General features: G+C 49.1%; 1 protein-coding gene across 1 annotated transcript in view; it reads left to right on the top strand.

The window, feature by feature from the left end:
* The window catches only part of LOC136359255 (solute carrier family 35 member F3), a 62,690-nt gene extending 48,257 nt beyond the window's left edge, over positions 1-14,433 (top strand). Inside the window, exons 3-7 of the mRNA XM_066315713.1 lie at positions 2,516-2,735; positions 8,407-8,532; positions 10,890-11,082; positions 12,646-12,735; positions 13,751-14,433. Of these exons, the coding sequence (XP_066171810.1) occupies positions 2,516-2,735; positions 8,407-8,532; positions 10,890-11,082; positions 12,646-12,735; positions 13,751-13,995 (874 nt within the window). The 3' untranslated portion in view covers positions 13,996-14,433. The remainder of the gene's footprint in view (positions 1-2,515; positions 2,736-8,406; positions 8,533-10,889; positions 11,083-12,645; positions 12,736-13,750) is intronic.
* The last annotated feature ends 300 nt before the right edge of the window (positions 14,434-14,733 follow it).

Raw genomic sequence — 14,733 nt, 5'->3', positions numbered from 1 at the left:
GTGGGTGCATGGCTGGCAGCACCCTCCACAGCCCTAGGGGTCCTCAGGGAGAAATTTCCTTACAGCTCTGGGCTGGGTAAGGAAATCTCTGTCATTAGGAGGTCTCCTTTGAAAGCTGGAGCCAGCCTACGGAAAGTAATTCGCGCTTGGTGAAGCCAGCCAGAACAGCTAAAAGGAAACTTCATTGTTTAGGGGAGAGGCTCCCCAGCTGGGCACTGCAGTTCAGGATCATGATCCATGTCAGGGCAAGGCTGTCCTTTGGGGCAGCACAGCACTATACTGAATGCTTCAGGGATCCAGGCTGTGATATCATAGGAATCCAGTGGTATTTATGAAACAAGAGTCAGGCTCACAAGACAGTAAAAGCACATGTTTCTACTGTATGTGAAATAGTAATAGCCAATTCTATATGTGGGGAACAGATTTTTGGCAGGAAGAATTTTTCTTCCCCAGAATGAATCCCAACATGAATTCCATTTTTTGTCCTCTCATTTGACTCTAGCATTCCTGTTCCTCTCATACTAGCCTTGCTTCACGTCACTTAATTTAAACTGTGCCTGTGGTTTTTTGTTTTCATAGGCATGAGGCTGGCTGCCTATGACAGCCTGGCAGTGAAACCCTCCATGGTGTCTTAGGAAGCAGGTTTAAGCCTCTAATGAAGTTTGGGACTGGCTTTTTCAGTGTGTCTCTGCTTCCTTTTGCACTCCCTTTGTCCCCTGTGGCAAGTGGCTGGTACAGTCAGTGCTGTGCAGGACTGAAGGCGAGATCCAAAGTGGGTATGGTGTCTGTGGAAGGGGAGGCTGGATTAGGGCCACATGCTGAGCACAGGCAGCATCTGTTAGGGTCATGAGCCTCCCTGGACAGCCCAGCATGGCTCCAGCAGGTGGGAAGTTGGGATGTGGTTTGTAGTGCAGATGGGCAGCTCTTCTACTGATTCAGAGAGACAGTTAACAGGTTTGGCAGGGAATAGGCTGCTGCCAGCAGGCAATTTTGCAGAGGACAAGGGACACTGAACGACACAATGCGGAACCAGCAGCTCAAATGAAAGTGTTCATGTATAGCAGCCAAAGTACAGGGTCATCACATCCAGAGATGGGCAAGTTCTGCATAGCTATGATTTGATACAAGCGACTGGCAGGCAACAAAACCCAATAAACATAAAATATGTGTCTCCTCTATCTTGCAGTCTTGTACCTGCTGTAGCAGAGGGGCTGTAGGCTCATGTAGACTTGTGGATATGGAGATCTGATGAGGTTCAAGGAATGGATGGGGGCATTTTAGGTATTCGTCTAGTATGGCTCTGTCTTCTGGGAAAGTGGATCAAAACAAAGCTTTCATCAGTGTCCAAATAATGATCTTTACATGCCCAGTCCCAGGAAACAAACAGCTTGAAATTCATGACAGCAGTGAAAACCTATTCGTCCATCATTGTCAGCAGGAAATTTAATTCTGCTCAGATTTTGTCAAAACACCCGAATAAAGTACTTCAGGGGAGTTTGCAGGTTTGAAAGTGAGCAATGGCAGTGCAGGCCAGGGCACTGTGCTGGCTGCCCCACACACACCTTGCAGGCTGCTGGCCACAGCCCCAGCCCCGCAGGCTGATTCATTCCTCCTTTGTGTTACTGAATTTCCACGCAGCTGGCAGCTTCCAGCTCTGCTGCCAGGCAGGCACAGGACACAGGCAGGTGTCCCCCCCACCTCTGCAGCCCCATGCCAGCCCTGCCAGCAGGGCCAAGCTGCACCTCCTGTGTCCTGTTGCCCACTGCTACATTGGGGACACAAACAAACTGCTGGTGCTTCTTCTCTTTGTGCCAGGGCTGAACCTGCTCAGGCTGCCTCTCGCTCAGGGATTCCCAGCGCCCCCAGCCTGGACTGCACACATGACTCCTGACTCCCCACTGCTGCTCCAGCTGCTCCAGCGTGTCCCCAGGTGCTGCCATGCCCTGTTGCCACCTCAGGGGGAGCCGGCAGCTGCCTGCCGCCCCCTCCTGCTCCTGCCCTGATGCTGCTGGAGATTTGAGCCAGGTCCCACCCCTGGGGTGGAAAAACCCCAGAGCAGGCTCCTGCGAGGCTTCTTCCAAGCCCCACACAGCAGATCAGATGGGCACCAGCTCCCCATGGCTTCATCAGGAGCGGGGAGCTAGGGGCTTTGCTGCCAACCCCGGGCCCTCAGCATCCTGGTGCCCACAGGGGTGAAGGGAGGAGGATGGCCCCACACTGCTTCAAGATGTTCACTGTGAAGGGATTAACGGAAAGAGCGATATTTCACCTCCTGTTGTCACCTCTCCCTTTGCTCTTTCTTTGCAGCCCCCTTCCATGTTTGCAGCCCCTGCCTGTTTGTACGCTGTGCAGGTGCTGGCTGTTGCAGCAGAAGCTGAAATTTGGGTTTTTTCCTCCTCTTTAAGGTGTGTTCTTCTCTCCCCAAAGGAAAATAAGAGAAGCAAAAAAGGCCATATATTTGCTGCAGACTGTGACTGGCTTATGTAATAACACTGCCTTTCTCTCGTTGTTTTAGGGAGTGCTGCCGATTTTTTGGAGACAATGGCTTGACTTTGAAGGTGTTTTTTACCAAGGCAGCACCCTTTGGTGTTCTTTGGACACTCACAAACTACCTTTACTTACATGCAATAAAGAAAATAAACACTACGGATGTCTCCGTGTTGTTCTGCTGCAACAAAGCTTTTGTGTTCTTGCTTTCATGGATCGTTCTGAGGGACAGGTTCATGGGAGTGAGGGTAAGTGACTCCTTATCTCTGTCTCCCCTCTTCCCCCTCACCCTTGTGTCTTTCCTTTACCCCTTGCCTCCTGCCAGCTGAGTCAAGCAGCACCCATGCAGACAGCTGCACAGGCACAGAAGTCCTTGCAGAGCAGGAATGCATCCTTCCCTGCAGCCTTCCCAGGTGCCTGTGAGCTCCTGGAGCCCCTGGCTCCTCCAGCCCAATGTCTTTGTGCAAATTCCTTCAGGAAAGAGGTAGCTTGCTCCAGAGTGGGTCACAAAGGATATGCGCTACCTCTGTTCTGCTGTGGATGTGTGTCAGCTCATGACAATGCCTTCCAAGTGACTATTCCCAGGCTGCCGCCAGACCTGCTTGTTTCTAACTGTGTATTCTCGCAAGCCCTGGCTATGCATAATGCACTTCTGGTCCCATCCTGGGAATTTAACAGGGCCCTCACCTTTCTACGTGTGACAGCAGGGTGGGACAGTCATCTTTTGCATCCATGTCAGGTAGCAGCAGCTGCGGACAGCAGAACAGAGCTGAGCTACCCTCGCCCACCTGTGGCCGAAATGTGTGTCTGCATGTGTCACTGATGGAAGGAAGATCAGTCTCCACAGGGACTTGCATTTGGCCGGCAGCTCTAGGCTGCTCTTCTGGTGGCACCCCAAATGTTCGCTGACACCTTTAGTTCTGCACCCTACGTGAATGCCTCTGCAGCAGCAGCAGAGCCACGTGCAGAGGGTTTGTCAGAAAACCCCTCGGCTCCCTGCTCACCCTGCTGCCCCTCTAGCAGCCCTTGGCACATTGCGTCCTTTGGCAGCAGAGTGGGTGGGTGGGTAACCCACCACCCCGGGGCCAACTGCAAGGAAAAAGCACCAGTGAGTCCCTCCTTCCTGGCTTCACCAATTAATATTAATTAATAATCAAGATCAACAGCAATAACTATAATTATTCCTGTCTCCTGCCCACTACTTGAGGAGCTCCCTGCTCACCCACCCAGGCTGGTAGTGCTAAGAAGAGGCTGTTGCATGAAGCAGCTGAGAGTTAACTTTTCAAGAAGTATTCCTCTCTGGCAGGAGAATTTGGCAGGAAAGCTTGGCCAGCCTTTCAGTGGTGGCAGCCAAGAGGCTGCTCAGGGGATGGTTGCAAAATGTACCTGCCAAAAGCTCAGCGTGGCCAGCTGGTGTCTGCCCACCCCTCTGCCCAAGCAGCCCTACCCTGAAAACGAATGAACTGTGATTTTTGAGTGCAGAAGCAAGGGTATCCTGAAATGATCCTGGAGTTAGGGAAGTCTCATTGTTATCAAAGCTGGATGGGCTGGCCATTTTGATAAATGAAAATAAAAAAAGGTATTTTTGTGTCTTCATCTCTCTTGTGGCACTGTCAGCTGTAGCAGTGGTGGGACACCAGGAGAGATGGCATATGGAGGGGTGACCACTGGCAAGTCTGCACCCACAGTTTGCTCCTCAGTCTGAATGTGCCGTCTCTCACCGTGGGATACAGCTGTGGTGTGGAGGGAAAGAAACCAACCTGTGTGTGCAGGGATATCCACATGGACACTTACATTCTGGAGTAGAGGTGCTTCTTGGGCTCTCCTGAGTTCATGGCCATGATGGAAGAGCAAGGATGGTCAGGAGCTTCTTGGGCAGGTTATCTTGTGCCATGGCAGGGGACATGCACTGGGGGATGAATCCTGTTCTGTATGCCTCCCTCCTCAAAGGGGCAGAAGGAGTGGGAGGAGCAGAGAAACAGACCCACGTGGTGGTCCTGGCCATGTCCAGCTGTCTTTAGTTTCCTATCTGCACTACTTTGGGAAAGCAGCAATGAAGCAGAGAGGCAGAACAGGGGCCAGGGCAGTGGTGGCTGTGTGAGACTCCTGCCATGTGTTCCAGCCCTCCCTGTGGAACCTGGCATTGGTGAGATTGTGGCAGGGGCCTTCCCGAGAAGGAACAAGCTGTATCCTGAATCTAAGAAGGAACACAGCTGTCTCCTTCCCAGGTGACAGGCCAGCAAGGGACCTGGGTGGAGGGAGAAGGGGCTTGCAGACAGACTGGGCTGTTTGCTCTTAAGCAGTTGTGGCATCCTGACCTGTGGCAATATGAAAGTGAGGAGGCATTTTTCCTTAGGGATTGGAAGGGCAAATGGCCACACAGCAGTTCTACCACCCAGCTTTGTGTGGCACAGTGGGAGCGCCAGGGCACTCCTGTCTGCAGAGGGACGTTGCATGGAGCCTTTAGAGAGAATAATTTTCTTCCCTCTTTCCTCTCTTCTGTACAGCTCATGTGAAAAGCAACAGGAAGAAAGAGTGTCACTGCTGGGGGATAGCCTCAGGATGGCCCCAACACACTGCCTTCTTCCTGGCCCTGGCAGCCAGGAGGAAAGGCGGCTGCTAAGGCTTCCCTGGGAGTGACCTGGGGGCTGCAGCCACGGCACAGCCCAGCCCCAAACACCTGGTCCCTCAAGGCCACCCAGTGTCAGAGCTGCTGGCCCTCTTAAAAGCACCCTTTGAGAGGGTGTGTGACAGACAAGGCTGCAAGGGGGAGAGTGCCTTCCCATGCTCCTGCTCCATCCCCACAGCAGTGCAGCAGATGGAAAGGGCCACAGCAAAGCTCTGACTGCACATTTGGGTGTTCCTGTTCATGCCCACTGACACAGGCAAGGTGAGAAAGGCAGCAGCTCAGTGGGGTTAAAGCAAGTATCCTATTTGGCCTTCAGAAATGCAAGTACAAATTGTATAAGCACATAAATCACAATTTAACTGGAATTTAAATGTAAGGGCAAGCTACAAGTCTCATCCTTGCCATTCAGGTTCTTTTAAGTGTCCCCATCTCCCGTAATGAAGTTGAGCTTTTCCCCCTTGCCCTTCACTGTGCCCAGAGAACAACTGACTGGGCTGTGAGCTGTCAAAGACACACACATAATGAAGCTGTGAGTGCCTGAAGCACTGCCTCTGCAAACCCTGCAGTGCTGTGACATCTGTGGGCACTGTGGTGTGTGAGCAGCCTGTGACTGCCACTAACAACGTGCTTGATAGAAAGGCTGAAAGACTTTCAGAGAAGGTGCATGTGACACCCCTTGCAGGTCAACAGGAGGCTGCAAAGTGAGGCCAAGACTCATCTGACACTTGTGACATGCTTGATGGAATAAGCAAGGACCTCTGCCCCGGCAGAACTGTTTGCAGACTGCATTTATTTGCTTTGATCTTTGACTTTGGTCTTTTCCTCCATGCTACGGTGAGTAAAACAGCTCAGGATCCAAGAGAGCCATCACCTGCAAGTGCCTCCTGTGTACATAACATCATAGACAAGCACATCTGCCTGTGGGACTTGGAAACACATATCCTATCAAATCTCAAACTGAAGAGACATGGTCTTTTGGAAGATGCTCTGAAGCAGATCAGCTCCTGATGTTAAAAGCAAAGATGGAGAGTTTTAATTCTGCAGTTCATGCATGCAGCCCCCAAGTTTCCAGTGCAGAGGCGTTACAGCTGCCTGTGGGGGTTGAGGCAATGCACCTGGAGGTGCCAGCTGGATGTCACAGCCTGGAACGTGGTTGTGGCTCTCCTCAGCCCTCCAGTGAAGGCCAGACAAGCATCATACAGCTCACAGGAGGACAGTCACATCTGGAGCAGATGCTACAGAAGATGCTGCATCTTCCACTCTTTGTCAACTCATCTGTAGCACAGATGATGCTGAAGGAAGGTGCAGAGTTGCCATGTTTCAGCTAAGCCTGAGCCAGGTACCTTGCAGCTCTCCAAGAGTCATTGTTAGTCAGAGCAAAGGTGCCTCTGCCCCAGAAGCCTGCCTGCAGCAGCTGCCTGTAGTGGACACCTAGAAAAATCTAAGTAGGAAAAGCCTATAATGATATTTCCTTATGAGACTTTCCAGCCTCCAACAATTTGAGGCTCAAAGACTTCCTGAGATGGAAGCAGTGTTTCTATAGCTAATAGTTGTTGATGGAATTTTTTCTTCCATGAGTTTATCCTTGTAAACTTTACACATCCACAGGGTGCAACAGCAAAGCTTTCCTTCACTTGATTATGTGTTGGGTGAAGGCAGATCTATTTTCCCTTGTTCTGCACCTGCCTCATGCTAGTCTCATTAAATGACCATTTTTCTTGTCCCTCTGAAGCCACACAGAGTGATGATTTGACAAGCATCAGCACACTGGTGAGAGAACTGCCTCACACTGCTGTAGAGCAATGCAGGGGGGGCTCTCTCCTTGCCTTAAGAAGAAGCCTGTCCTGGACTATAGGGCCCAGTTACACCACCACAAAACTTCATTTTAGAAATTATGTCCCACAGCTGTGCATGGAGAGACCAGATGCCAACAGGGCTGCAAGCCAAGATGCTATATCTGAACCTCTCTGACTCTGCAGGGTTGTGTACCCAGCCTTTGCAGTTTGTACTGGACTCCACCCTGCTCAAGTCATAAATCAGCATTCTGCCTTATGCCACCCTGCCATTATACAGCAACATCTGTGGAGAAATTGATAAAGTTTTGCTTGCAAAAATGGGCCGTTTTTGTGTTAGGGGAAATTGAAGGTGTTGATGTCAGTGTGCAGGAAGGATCTGCTGGATGATTGTCTGGTTTACGGGTGTCCCCTGGCAGCAGCCCCAGTTCAGCCCAGGGAAGAGGCTGCTGATGCTGCTGGGTTGGGACCTGCAGCTGGTAAAGAGACTACCTCACCACATCTTGCTGATCAGGCAGCAGCAGAGCTTGGCACAGGCTTTTCTCCTGCATCTTCACAGCAGCCCTGGTATCTCTGGTGGGAAGCAGGAAAGATGAGAGGATGCTCGTAGATGGATAAGCAGCTGCAGCCTGTGGATGGGGCTTAAAACCCCAGTCTGGTCCTAGGAGAGAGGACAGTTGGCTGGCACTTACCCATCTGTGGATCAAAATAAGTCATCTTGGAGGCATCATCATGACTGTGCAGCCAAAAGGCCTGTGGTGTAAGGGGGGTGTGCACAGCCCTGCAGAGCCAGGAAGCACGAGCATACAGAAAACCCTATTCACCCCAGAATTAACACATTGGGAGGCTGAAGGTATCTGGAAGGACAACCCTAGAGAAGCCAGGAGCTCCTTGCTGACCCTGGTAAATTGTGGCAGCACATCCCCTGCCTTTGTGAATGCTCCCTCTGTTTGGGAGACACCCTTCAGGCATTGCAGTGTGCTTAGCTGGCTGAAAAATGACCTCCTCCTACTCTGAAATGACTCGTCTAGACTGGAAAGTGGTTGCATGAATTTTATTCCCCTGTTTATTTCTATAACCTTTTTCCTCCGAAACTTCAACAGGACTCGAAGCCTTTTCTACAAGCTCCAGGGAATTATTACTTGTGTATTATTGTCATGCACAAGCTGCAGGGACCCACTGGTGGGGAAGCTCAGTGACAGAGATGAAATCCCCGCTTCAGCTCAGTCAGAGGCACTGAGCCCTGCAGGCTGGTCTGTCGCACACGCCCAAAGCAGCCACTCCTTTGCAGCTCTGCCTGCAGCTTCCCTGCAGCCAGGGAAACCACGAGGGCAGGCAGCATCTGCTCCCTGGGTATTGGCCCGGGCTTGCGACTATTTTCTACATAAGCAGATGATGCAGAAGTACTGCACTGGCATGTAAATCTGCCTGCCTGCTTCTCCATCGTGGGGGCTGTCTAGTAACACTTTCTTGCTTTCTTTCTTTGTCTCCAACCAGATTGTGGCTGCTATATTTGCTATTGCAGGGATAGTTATGATGACGTACGCCGATGGGTTTCACAGCCACTCCGTTATTGGGATAGCCCTGGTGGTGGGCTCTGCCTCAATGTCTGCTCTCTACAAGGTAAGCACACCTGGCTCTTTCCCCCCAGAAAGATGCCCTGTCACTCTCGTCACTCACTTGGGCTGTTCCTGTCTTACTTGCAAACCTCTGTGCAGTTCAGTGCCATGTGCCCTTCTTTTAGAGCTCTGCCATAAACACGCTGGCTCTGCAGCACTGCAGCACTGCTTTGATATCTGCTCTCACTTAGGATAAAAACTATTTCCTTGGAATATCTTCTCCAGTGCTCCTACACCAGGGAGAGGATTCGCAGATGACCCATCTTCATGAAAAATGAGGCTGCTTTTCCATGGATTCTGGATTTGAACACTCATTCTGGAAGCACCCTGCAGAGATTTAGTTTGTTCAAGTGACTATGTTACCTCCCCTTGCCAGACCTCCTTCAATAACATATGTAGGTTGTGTTGGGCTTAAAGCATTGCTTATCATGGAAGCAGTCACATCCTTAAAATGCAAAGCACATGCCCTATGAATCAAGACCTCATCCTGAGCAGCTGGGTAAGCTGCACTACGTGTAAGCTGCAGCCTTCTCTGCTGAGCAGAGCCATTTCACTCAGCCTGAAACACTTCTGGGCATTTGCCTCTGTGCTGCTCATAGTGCTCCAAGTCACAGTCTGCAGTAAGGAATAAGCATTTGTAGAGCGTGGTTTGTCCACCCTGGCTCGGATGCATAGATTAGGAGGAGGTGTAGATGCCTTCATCTAGTGTAATGAATTGCCCTGTACCAGTCATCCGGCAGGAATTGGCCAGGAGAGCCCTGCAGCCCTAATACCAGCAGTCCAGGGAAACTTGCCAAACTGAGAAGCATCTGCCTGTGCAGCACAGTTCTGCAATGCTTTCTGCTCATTTTTTCAGATCAGATGGTATTTTACATTAGGAAGGTTATGGAGTTTCATACAGCTCATTCCTCTAACAGAGCATTTCCTTGCAGGACCAGAGATATGGCCCACCAAACCAGAGAAAATGAAAGGCTAGAGCCTAGCTGTGTTCCCTTTCCCATGACACTGTGGCTCCCTCTGGGAATGGGAGTCTCAGGGCTGCTCCACCAGAACCTGTGCACAGGAGGGTGGTGGTGGCAGTGCCAGCAGGGTGTTACTCTCTGCAGTGTGCTCTGCATGCCAGGACAGATGAAGCTCTGCAGCTTGTTGTGCAACACATGCTGCTGCCACTGCTGCTGCCACCCTGCTCTTGCTTTCCACAGTCTGGCTCAGTTTCCACGAGTGGTGGGTGCCAAAGGGGCAGGCACATCTGCAAGCAGGCAGATCTCACCATGTGCAGCAGAGCCACTGCATATGCGGGGTAGGAGGACAGTAGAGGTGGCCCTGCCGGGGGCAGCACAACACACTGTCCTCAGGTGGCAAACGAGGAGTGAGTTGCTTTGGGGACATTTTCCTCCATACTGCAGAGCAGCAACACAGCTGCACAGGCCAGTGATGGCTGTGGGATGGTGGGAGTGGGCAGAGCCCTGCTAACACAGCAGCCCTGCAGACTTGCCTGCTCTGTGTAGGGAAAGGAGAGAACTGACATTGGTGAGGGGGACTGCCAGTGCAGCACAAAACACTAAGAGTCCATTGGCTGTCCTGGTCTGCAGCCAGCAGCAGAGGAAAACTGTTCCCAGACCATGGTATCCAACAGAATCTCCGCAGCTGTGTGGTGAAAACTAATGAAAACTAAAGACCTGTCCACAGGCAGTCCCCAGCCACAGATGGGCTGCTCACATCCTTCATTTCTATTGTCTTTTTTTCCTTCTCCCACTAACAAATCAAAGCTTTTAAATCCCTCCCTGCAGTCTCATTGCTCAGGCTGCATCTGCTCTGGGCTGTGGCACTGCTGCTCTGCTATCTGCCTCCTGGAGATGAGTTCCCAGGGAGAAGGTGAAAGGACAGACAGCATGGACTGTGCTTGCCCACCACCACAGCATCACTCAGGGGGCAGCCAAAGGCCTGGACCAGTGATGTCTCATGGAGGGAGACTCTTCATCTACACTGCTCAATCTTCTCCCCCTGCCCTGCTCCACAGTCTCCTTAATGACAGGTTTTCTGGAGGTGCAGAAAAAAGACTGAAGGGTCTAAGCTAGGGTTGAAGAGTCCAAGTTAGGGTTAGTGACCTTTTCTTTCAGGACATGCATAGACAAAGGTGCTGAGTCCCCTTTCTGCATGGACTCTGTTGGCAGCTGCCCCTGCCTGTGTTCCAGGGGTGCCAGGAAGGTGAAGGCTGGGCCACACGAGCTGCTCACCACTGTATCACAAGCAGCCGTCCCAAGTGTCCAGCAAGCATCACTGCACAGGTGCCAGAACAGAACACCAGCCTTCCAGGGATGTGGTGCAAGAGAGTTAAACCTATGTGTTTTCCTCTTTTAGGTTTTATTCAAACTTCTTTTGGGCAGTGCTAAATTTGGAGAAGCTGCCTTATTCCTGTCTGTGTTAGCTGTCTTCAACGTCCTCTTCGTTACCTGTATTCCTGTCATCCTTTATTTTACCAAAGTGGAGTACTGGAGCTCTTTTGACGTCATTCCTTGGGGGAACCTCTGCGGATTTTCAATTCTCTTATTGAGTGAGTAGATGGGAGGGCTCTCACACTGCTAAGGGTGGAAGAGGGTGCCAGAGACTGGCCACTGGTGGAAACTGCAAGCCTCTCCCATATTGGAGCTGTTTTCTCTTCTTCTCAATGTAATTATTAGCTTGAGATATTATGAGAGGGGCCATTCCTAAGGCGGTGAAGACCTGCTTCTGCTGTTATTACACCAAAATACTGTGGCTCTCTCTAGAAGGTGCTGTGGGACTAAACTGTAAAGCTTGTCCTAACTCTTATTTATGAACTCTGTGTGATAGAGACAGGTAACACTTGCCCAGGCTGTGATGGAAGCAGCCCTGTGGGAGGGCATTACCTGGGGCTCATCAGCATCCCGATGGCAAGGAGGTTAGGCCAGGCCAGTCAAGGGCAATGCCTCTGCTGCCTGCAGTAACAGCTAATTGCTACTCCTAAAGAGGAGGAAACTTTTGAAAATGTAGTGTTGCACAGTGACAAACATTCTGATAAGTGGCAATCCTATCTCCTGCTGCCATTACTATGCCAGTAAAGGAGCCCAGCAGGGAGGGATGCCAGTCTGAATTTTAAAGGTTACCAGAAACATGATGTTGTTCATTGTTAAACTAGATGTGTTGACTTGCTACCACAGTTGGTCCCTAAACTGGATAATGGAATCCCCTGTCCTAAAACATGAATTTCTACTGGAAAGAGCTCTTCTCTAGCCCTGTCTTGAGTCCCAGCTCCTTTTACCCTGAACAATCACAACTCCAGAAGTATCTCCTGGTTACTTATCAGTGGACTCAGTGGAAAGTGTCTGTAAGAAAGTGCTGCAGAAGCAATTCCAGGTGTGTGCAATACTTGGGTACTACTGGAAGACAGTTGAAGCCCCAGCTCCCAACAAGCTCAGTATTGGCAAGGCTCTCCTGACTCTGCTAAAGCTGATCACCTTAAAACAAGGGTGAATTTGATCCAAAGCAATTATTAATTTGTCATGAAACACCCCACAAACTGCATATGGTATTACAATGGAGTGATATTATAATCATTCTGTAGTAATGATACTATAATCTCATGGTTTGAAATTATATTTAGCAAGTTCCTGCCTGGAAGAGGGCTAGGTTTACAGCAACTTCCACCTGCAACTGGAGGCAGCTTTTCTACAAAAAAGCACCCAGACAGAAGCTCCTGTTCAGCTGAAATCTCTCAGATGAAGAGTGTTAAGTCTTTCAGCAGGGCCAAGGGGATCACTGGATCAGTATAAAGAGTGGGAATTACTGCACATGACACTGAGAGACAGGCTGTACCCAAAACCCACCCTGATCCTGCCACTGGATTCCAGAGCGATACTGGATTCCCCAGAAACAGCAATGTCTCATTTTTCAAATGTCTCATATTCCAAATAAACTCACAAATGTGCAGGTGGGCATGCAGCAGACAGAGCTTTGTCCTCTGGTATCTTCAGGAAAAACAACAGAAGTTGATGTACCCTTTATTTGAACAACAAATAGAGTAATAAAGCATGTTTCAAGTGACATTCCTTCTGCCTAATTTCACTGTACTAAAAGACATTTTTCTTTCCTTCATCAGCATTCAATATTCTACTAAATTTCGGGATTGCTATTACCTACCCCACCTTGATTTCTCTTGGAATTGTACTGAGTGTCCCAGTGAATGCAGGTAAGATTTTCTGTCTTTTGCATCTTAATGGATACATTAAATCTGTGGCCTTTCAAATACACAGGAGGGATAAAAGAAAATAGATTTATTAAACATGTTTTGCACCTTCTCTCGAAGACTTACAGAGATAACACTGGTTAAAAATTTATTCTATATGCGCTAAATATGTATTGTATAATATTACATGAATATTCATAATCCCTAAAATTGTTTTTTAAATTACTGTCTGAAGAAGCCTGCCTACTGAAAAACAAAGTAGATTTGGAGACATTCATCTCTGGGCTGGAATATCAGTTCTTAATGATTTCTTCAAGGCAGGCTTAACATTTAATTCAAACAAATAAAATTGCTTACATTTTAGAGTAGATATGTACTAATAACTCTGCTTGTCTTGGTAAATAACATTGTGGGTGTTCATCAAGAACACTGGACAATTCAATTTTGGACATGGCCTGGTACATTTCTCTGATAGTTTTTCTGAAATTTATTGAAAGCCAGGAGACTGCAGTGTCTGAGAGGGCTGGCCAGGGGAGTGCAGACACAACCCCAACCTAAAGCAGCTCCTAAAACGCAGAATGCTCAGCTGGTGCCACAGTACAGGTGGCAGCTCGCAGCTTCATGCTGACTAAGAGCTAGGCACTGCTCTAGCAGATTTGGCTCCCAAAATGTGTGATCCCTTCAAGAGTGTGTGGATGGCTCAGCCTGGGCAGGGTTTCTTACTTCACAGGGCACTCAGGGTGACAAGAAAAATTTGCAATCAGGAGCTACTGTGCAGGGAAGAGAAATGCCCCTTTCATTGTGTCCCGGCACCTCAGCAGGAGTTCCTGTGCTGTTGGTGGACATACCCTGCTGTGTGCTCAGCCAGCAGGAAGCAGAGCTCCTGTCATCATTACCTCCATGGCCATGTTCCCCTGCCACATCCAGCCCTCAGAGCTGGGAAGGTGAGGGGGAGGGAAGGGGATACTGTCCTAATGCCTTTTCCCATGTAATGACACCCGTTCAATGTCCCACACAGTTGTTGATCACTACACAAGTGAAATTGTCTTCAATAGTGTCCGAGTAATCGCCATCATCATTATTGGCCTGGGCTTCCTCCTGTTGCTCCTGCCAGAGGAATGGGATGTCTGGGTAATAAAGCTCCTCACACGTCTCAAAGTCCGGAAGAAGGAAGAAATTCCTGAAGGGAATGGAGACATTGCTTCAGGACTGCCTAATAAAAGCCGGAGAACTCGCCCTTCCATGTCATCCTTTGCTCATTAAATGCTCTTTTTACCAAAACTTTGTGGTTAACGTTACATATGATGATGCAAAGGTCTTTTCTTGGGAAGAAGCACACCTGTCCAACACGGTGTACATACCTGTACAGTTTTGATATGATCACCATCTAAAGCATCGAGTCTTGGCATGTCCAGTTTGCTTGTACTTTTTTCACATCTGATCTTTCACTTAAGTAGTACACTGAAAAAAACTGCAAACCAAGAACCTCTCTTCTCTTTTTAAATGAATGTAATATATAGTCAAAATATATTTGCATAGGTTATTTTAAAGAATGACTTTCATGAAAAGCAGGGCAGACATTTTGTACATTAGGTACTGAATGATGCATTGCACACTGTGATTTAAAAGAAACAAATGCTATGCTACATCACATGTTTATTTTTGACCAGAGCTGTACTTTGAAAGTTTTCAAGGAGCAAAAAAAAAAAAAAAAAAAAAGGGAATCTTTTTGGGGACAGAAAGATGGGGTGGAAGTGTGGAAAGAAGATTTAGAAATCACTTTATGTAGATGAGCGCGTGTTGCGCCGCAAACAGGGAAAATTCAAGCGCAAAAAATGCTTGCACTAAAGCATAGAGAGAAAGCAGTCTAGAGCCCAAATCTCCTTATTCTGCATACGACTGTAGTCCACGTTTAAAATCATGCAAGAGAAATCCAGTGCCTTCTACAGAACTCTTGTCTTTATCCACGCAGAACCAGGTCCTGCTGCGAGGCACTTGCAA

The sequence above is a fragment of the Sylvia atricapilla genome, chromosome 3 (genome assembly GCF_009819655.1).
Source record: "Sylvia atricapilla isolate bSylAtr1 chromosome 3, bSylAtr1.pri, whole genome shotgun sequence".
Taxonomy (NCBI): Eukaryota; Metazoa; Chordata; class Aves; order Passeriformes; family Sylviidae; genus Sylvia; species Sylvia atricapilla.
Note: the sequence above shows the minus strand (reverse complement) of the source record. Positions and strands in the feature narration are given on the sequence as shown.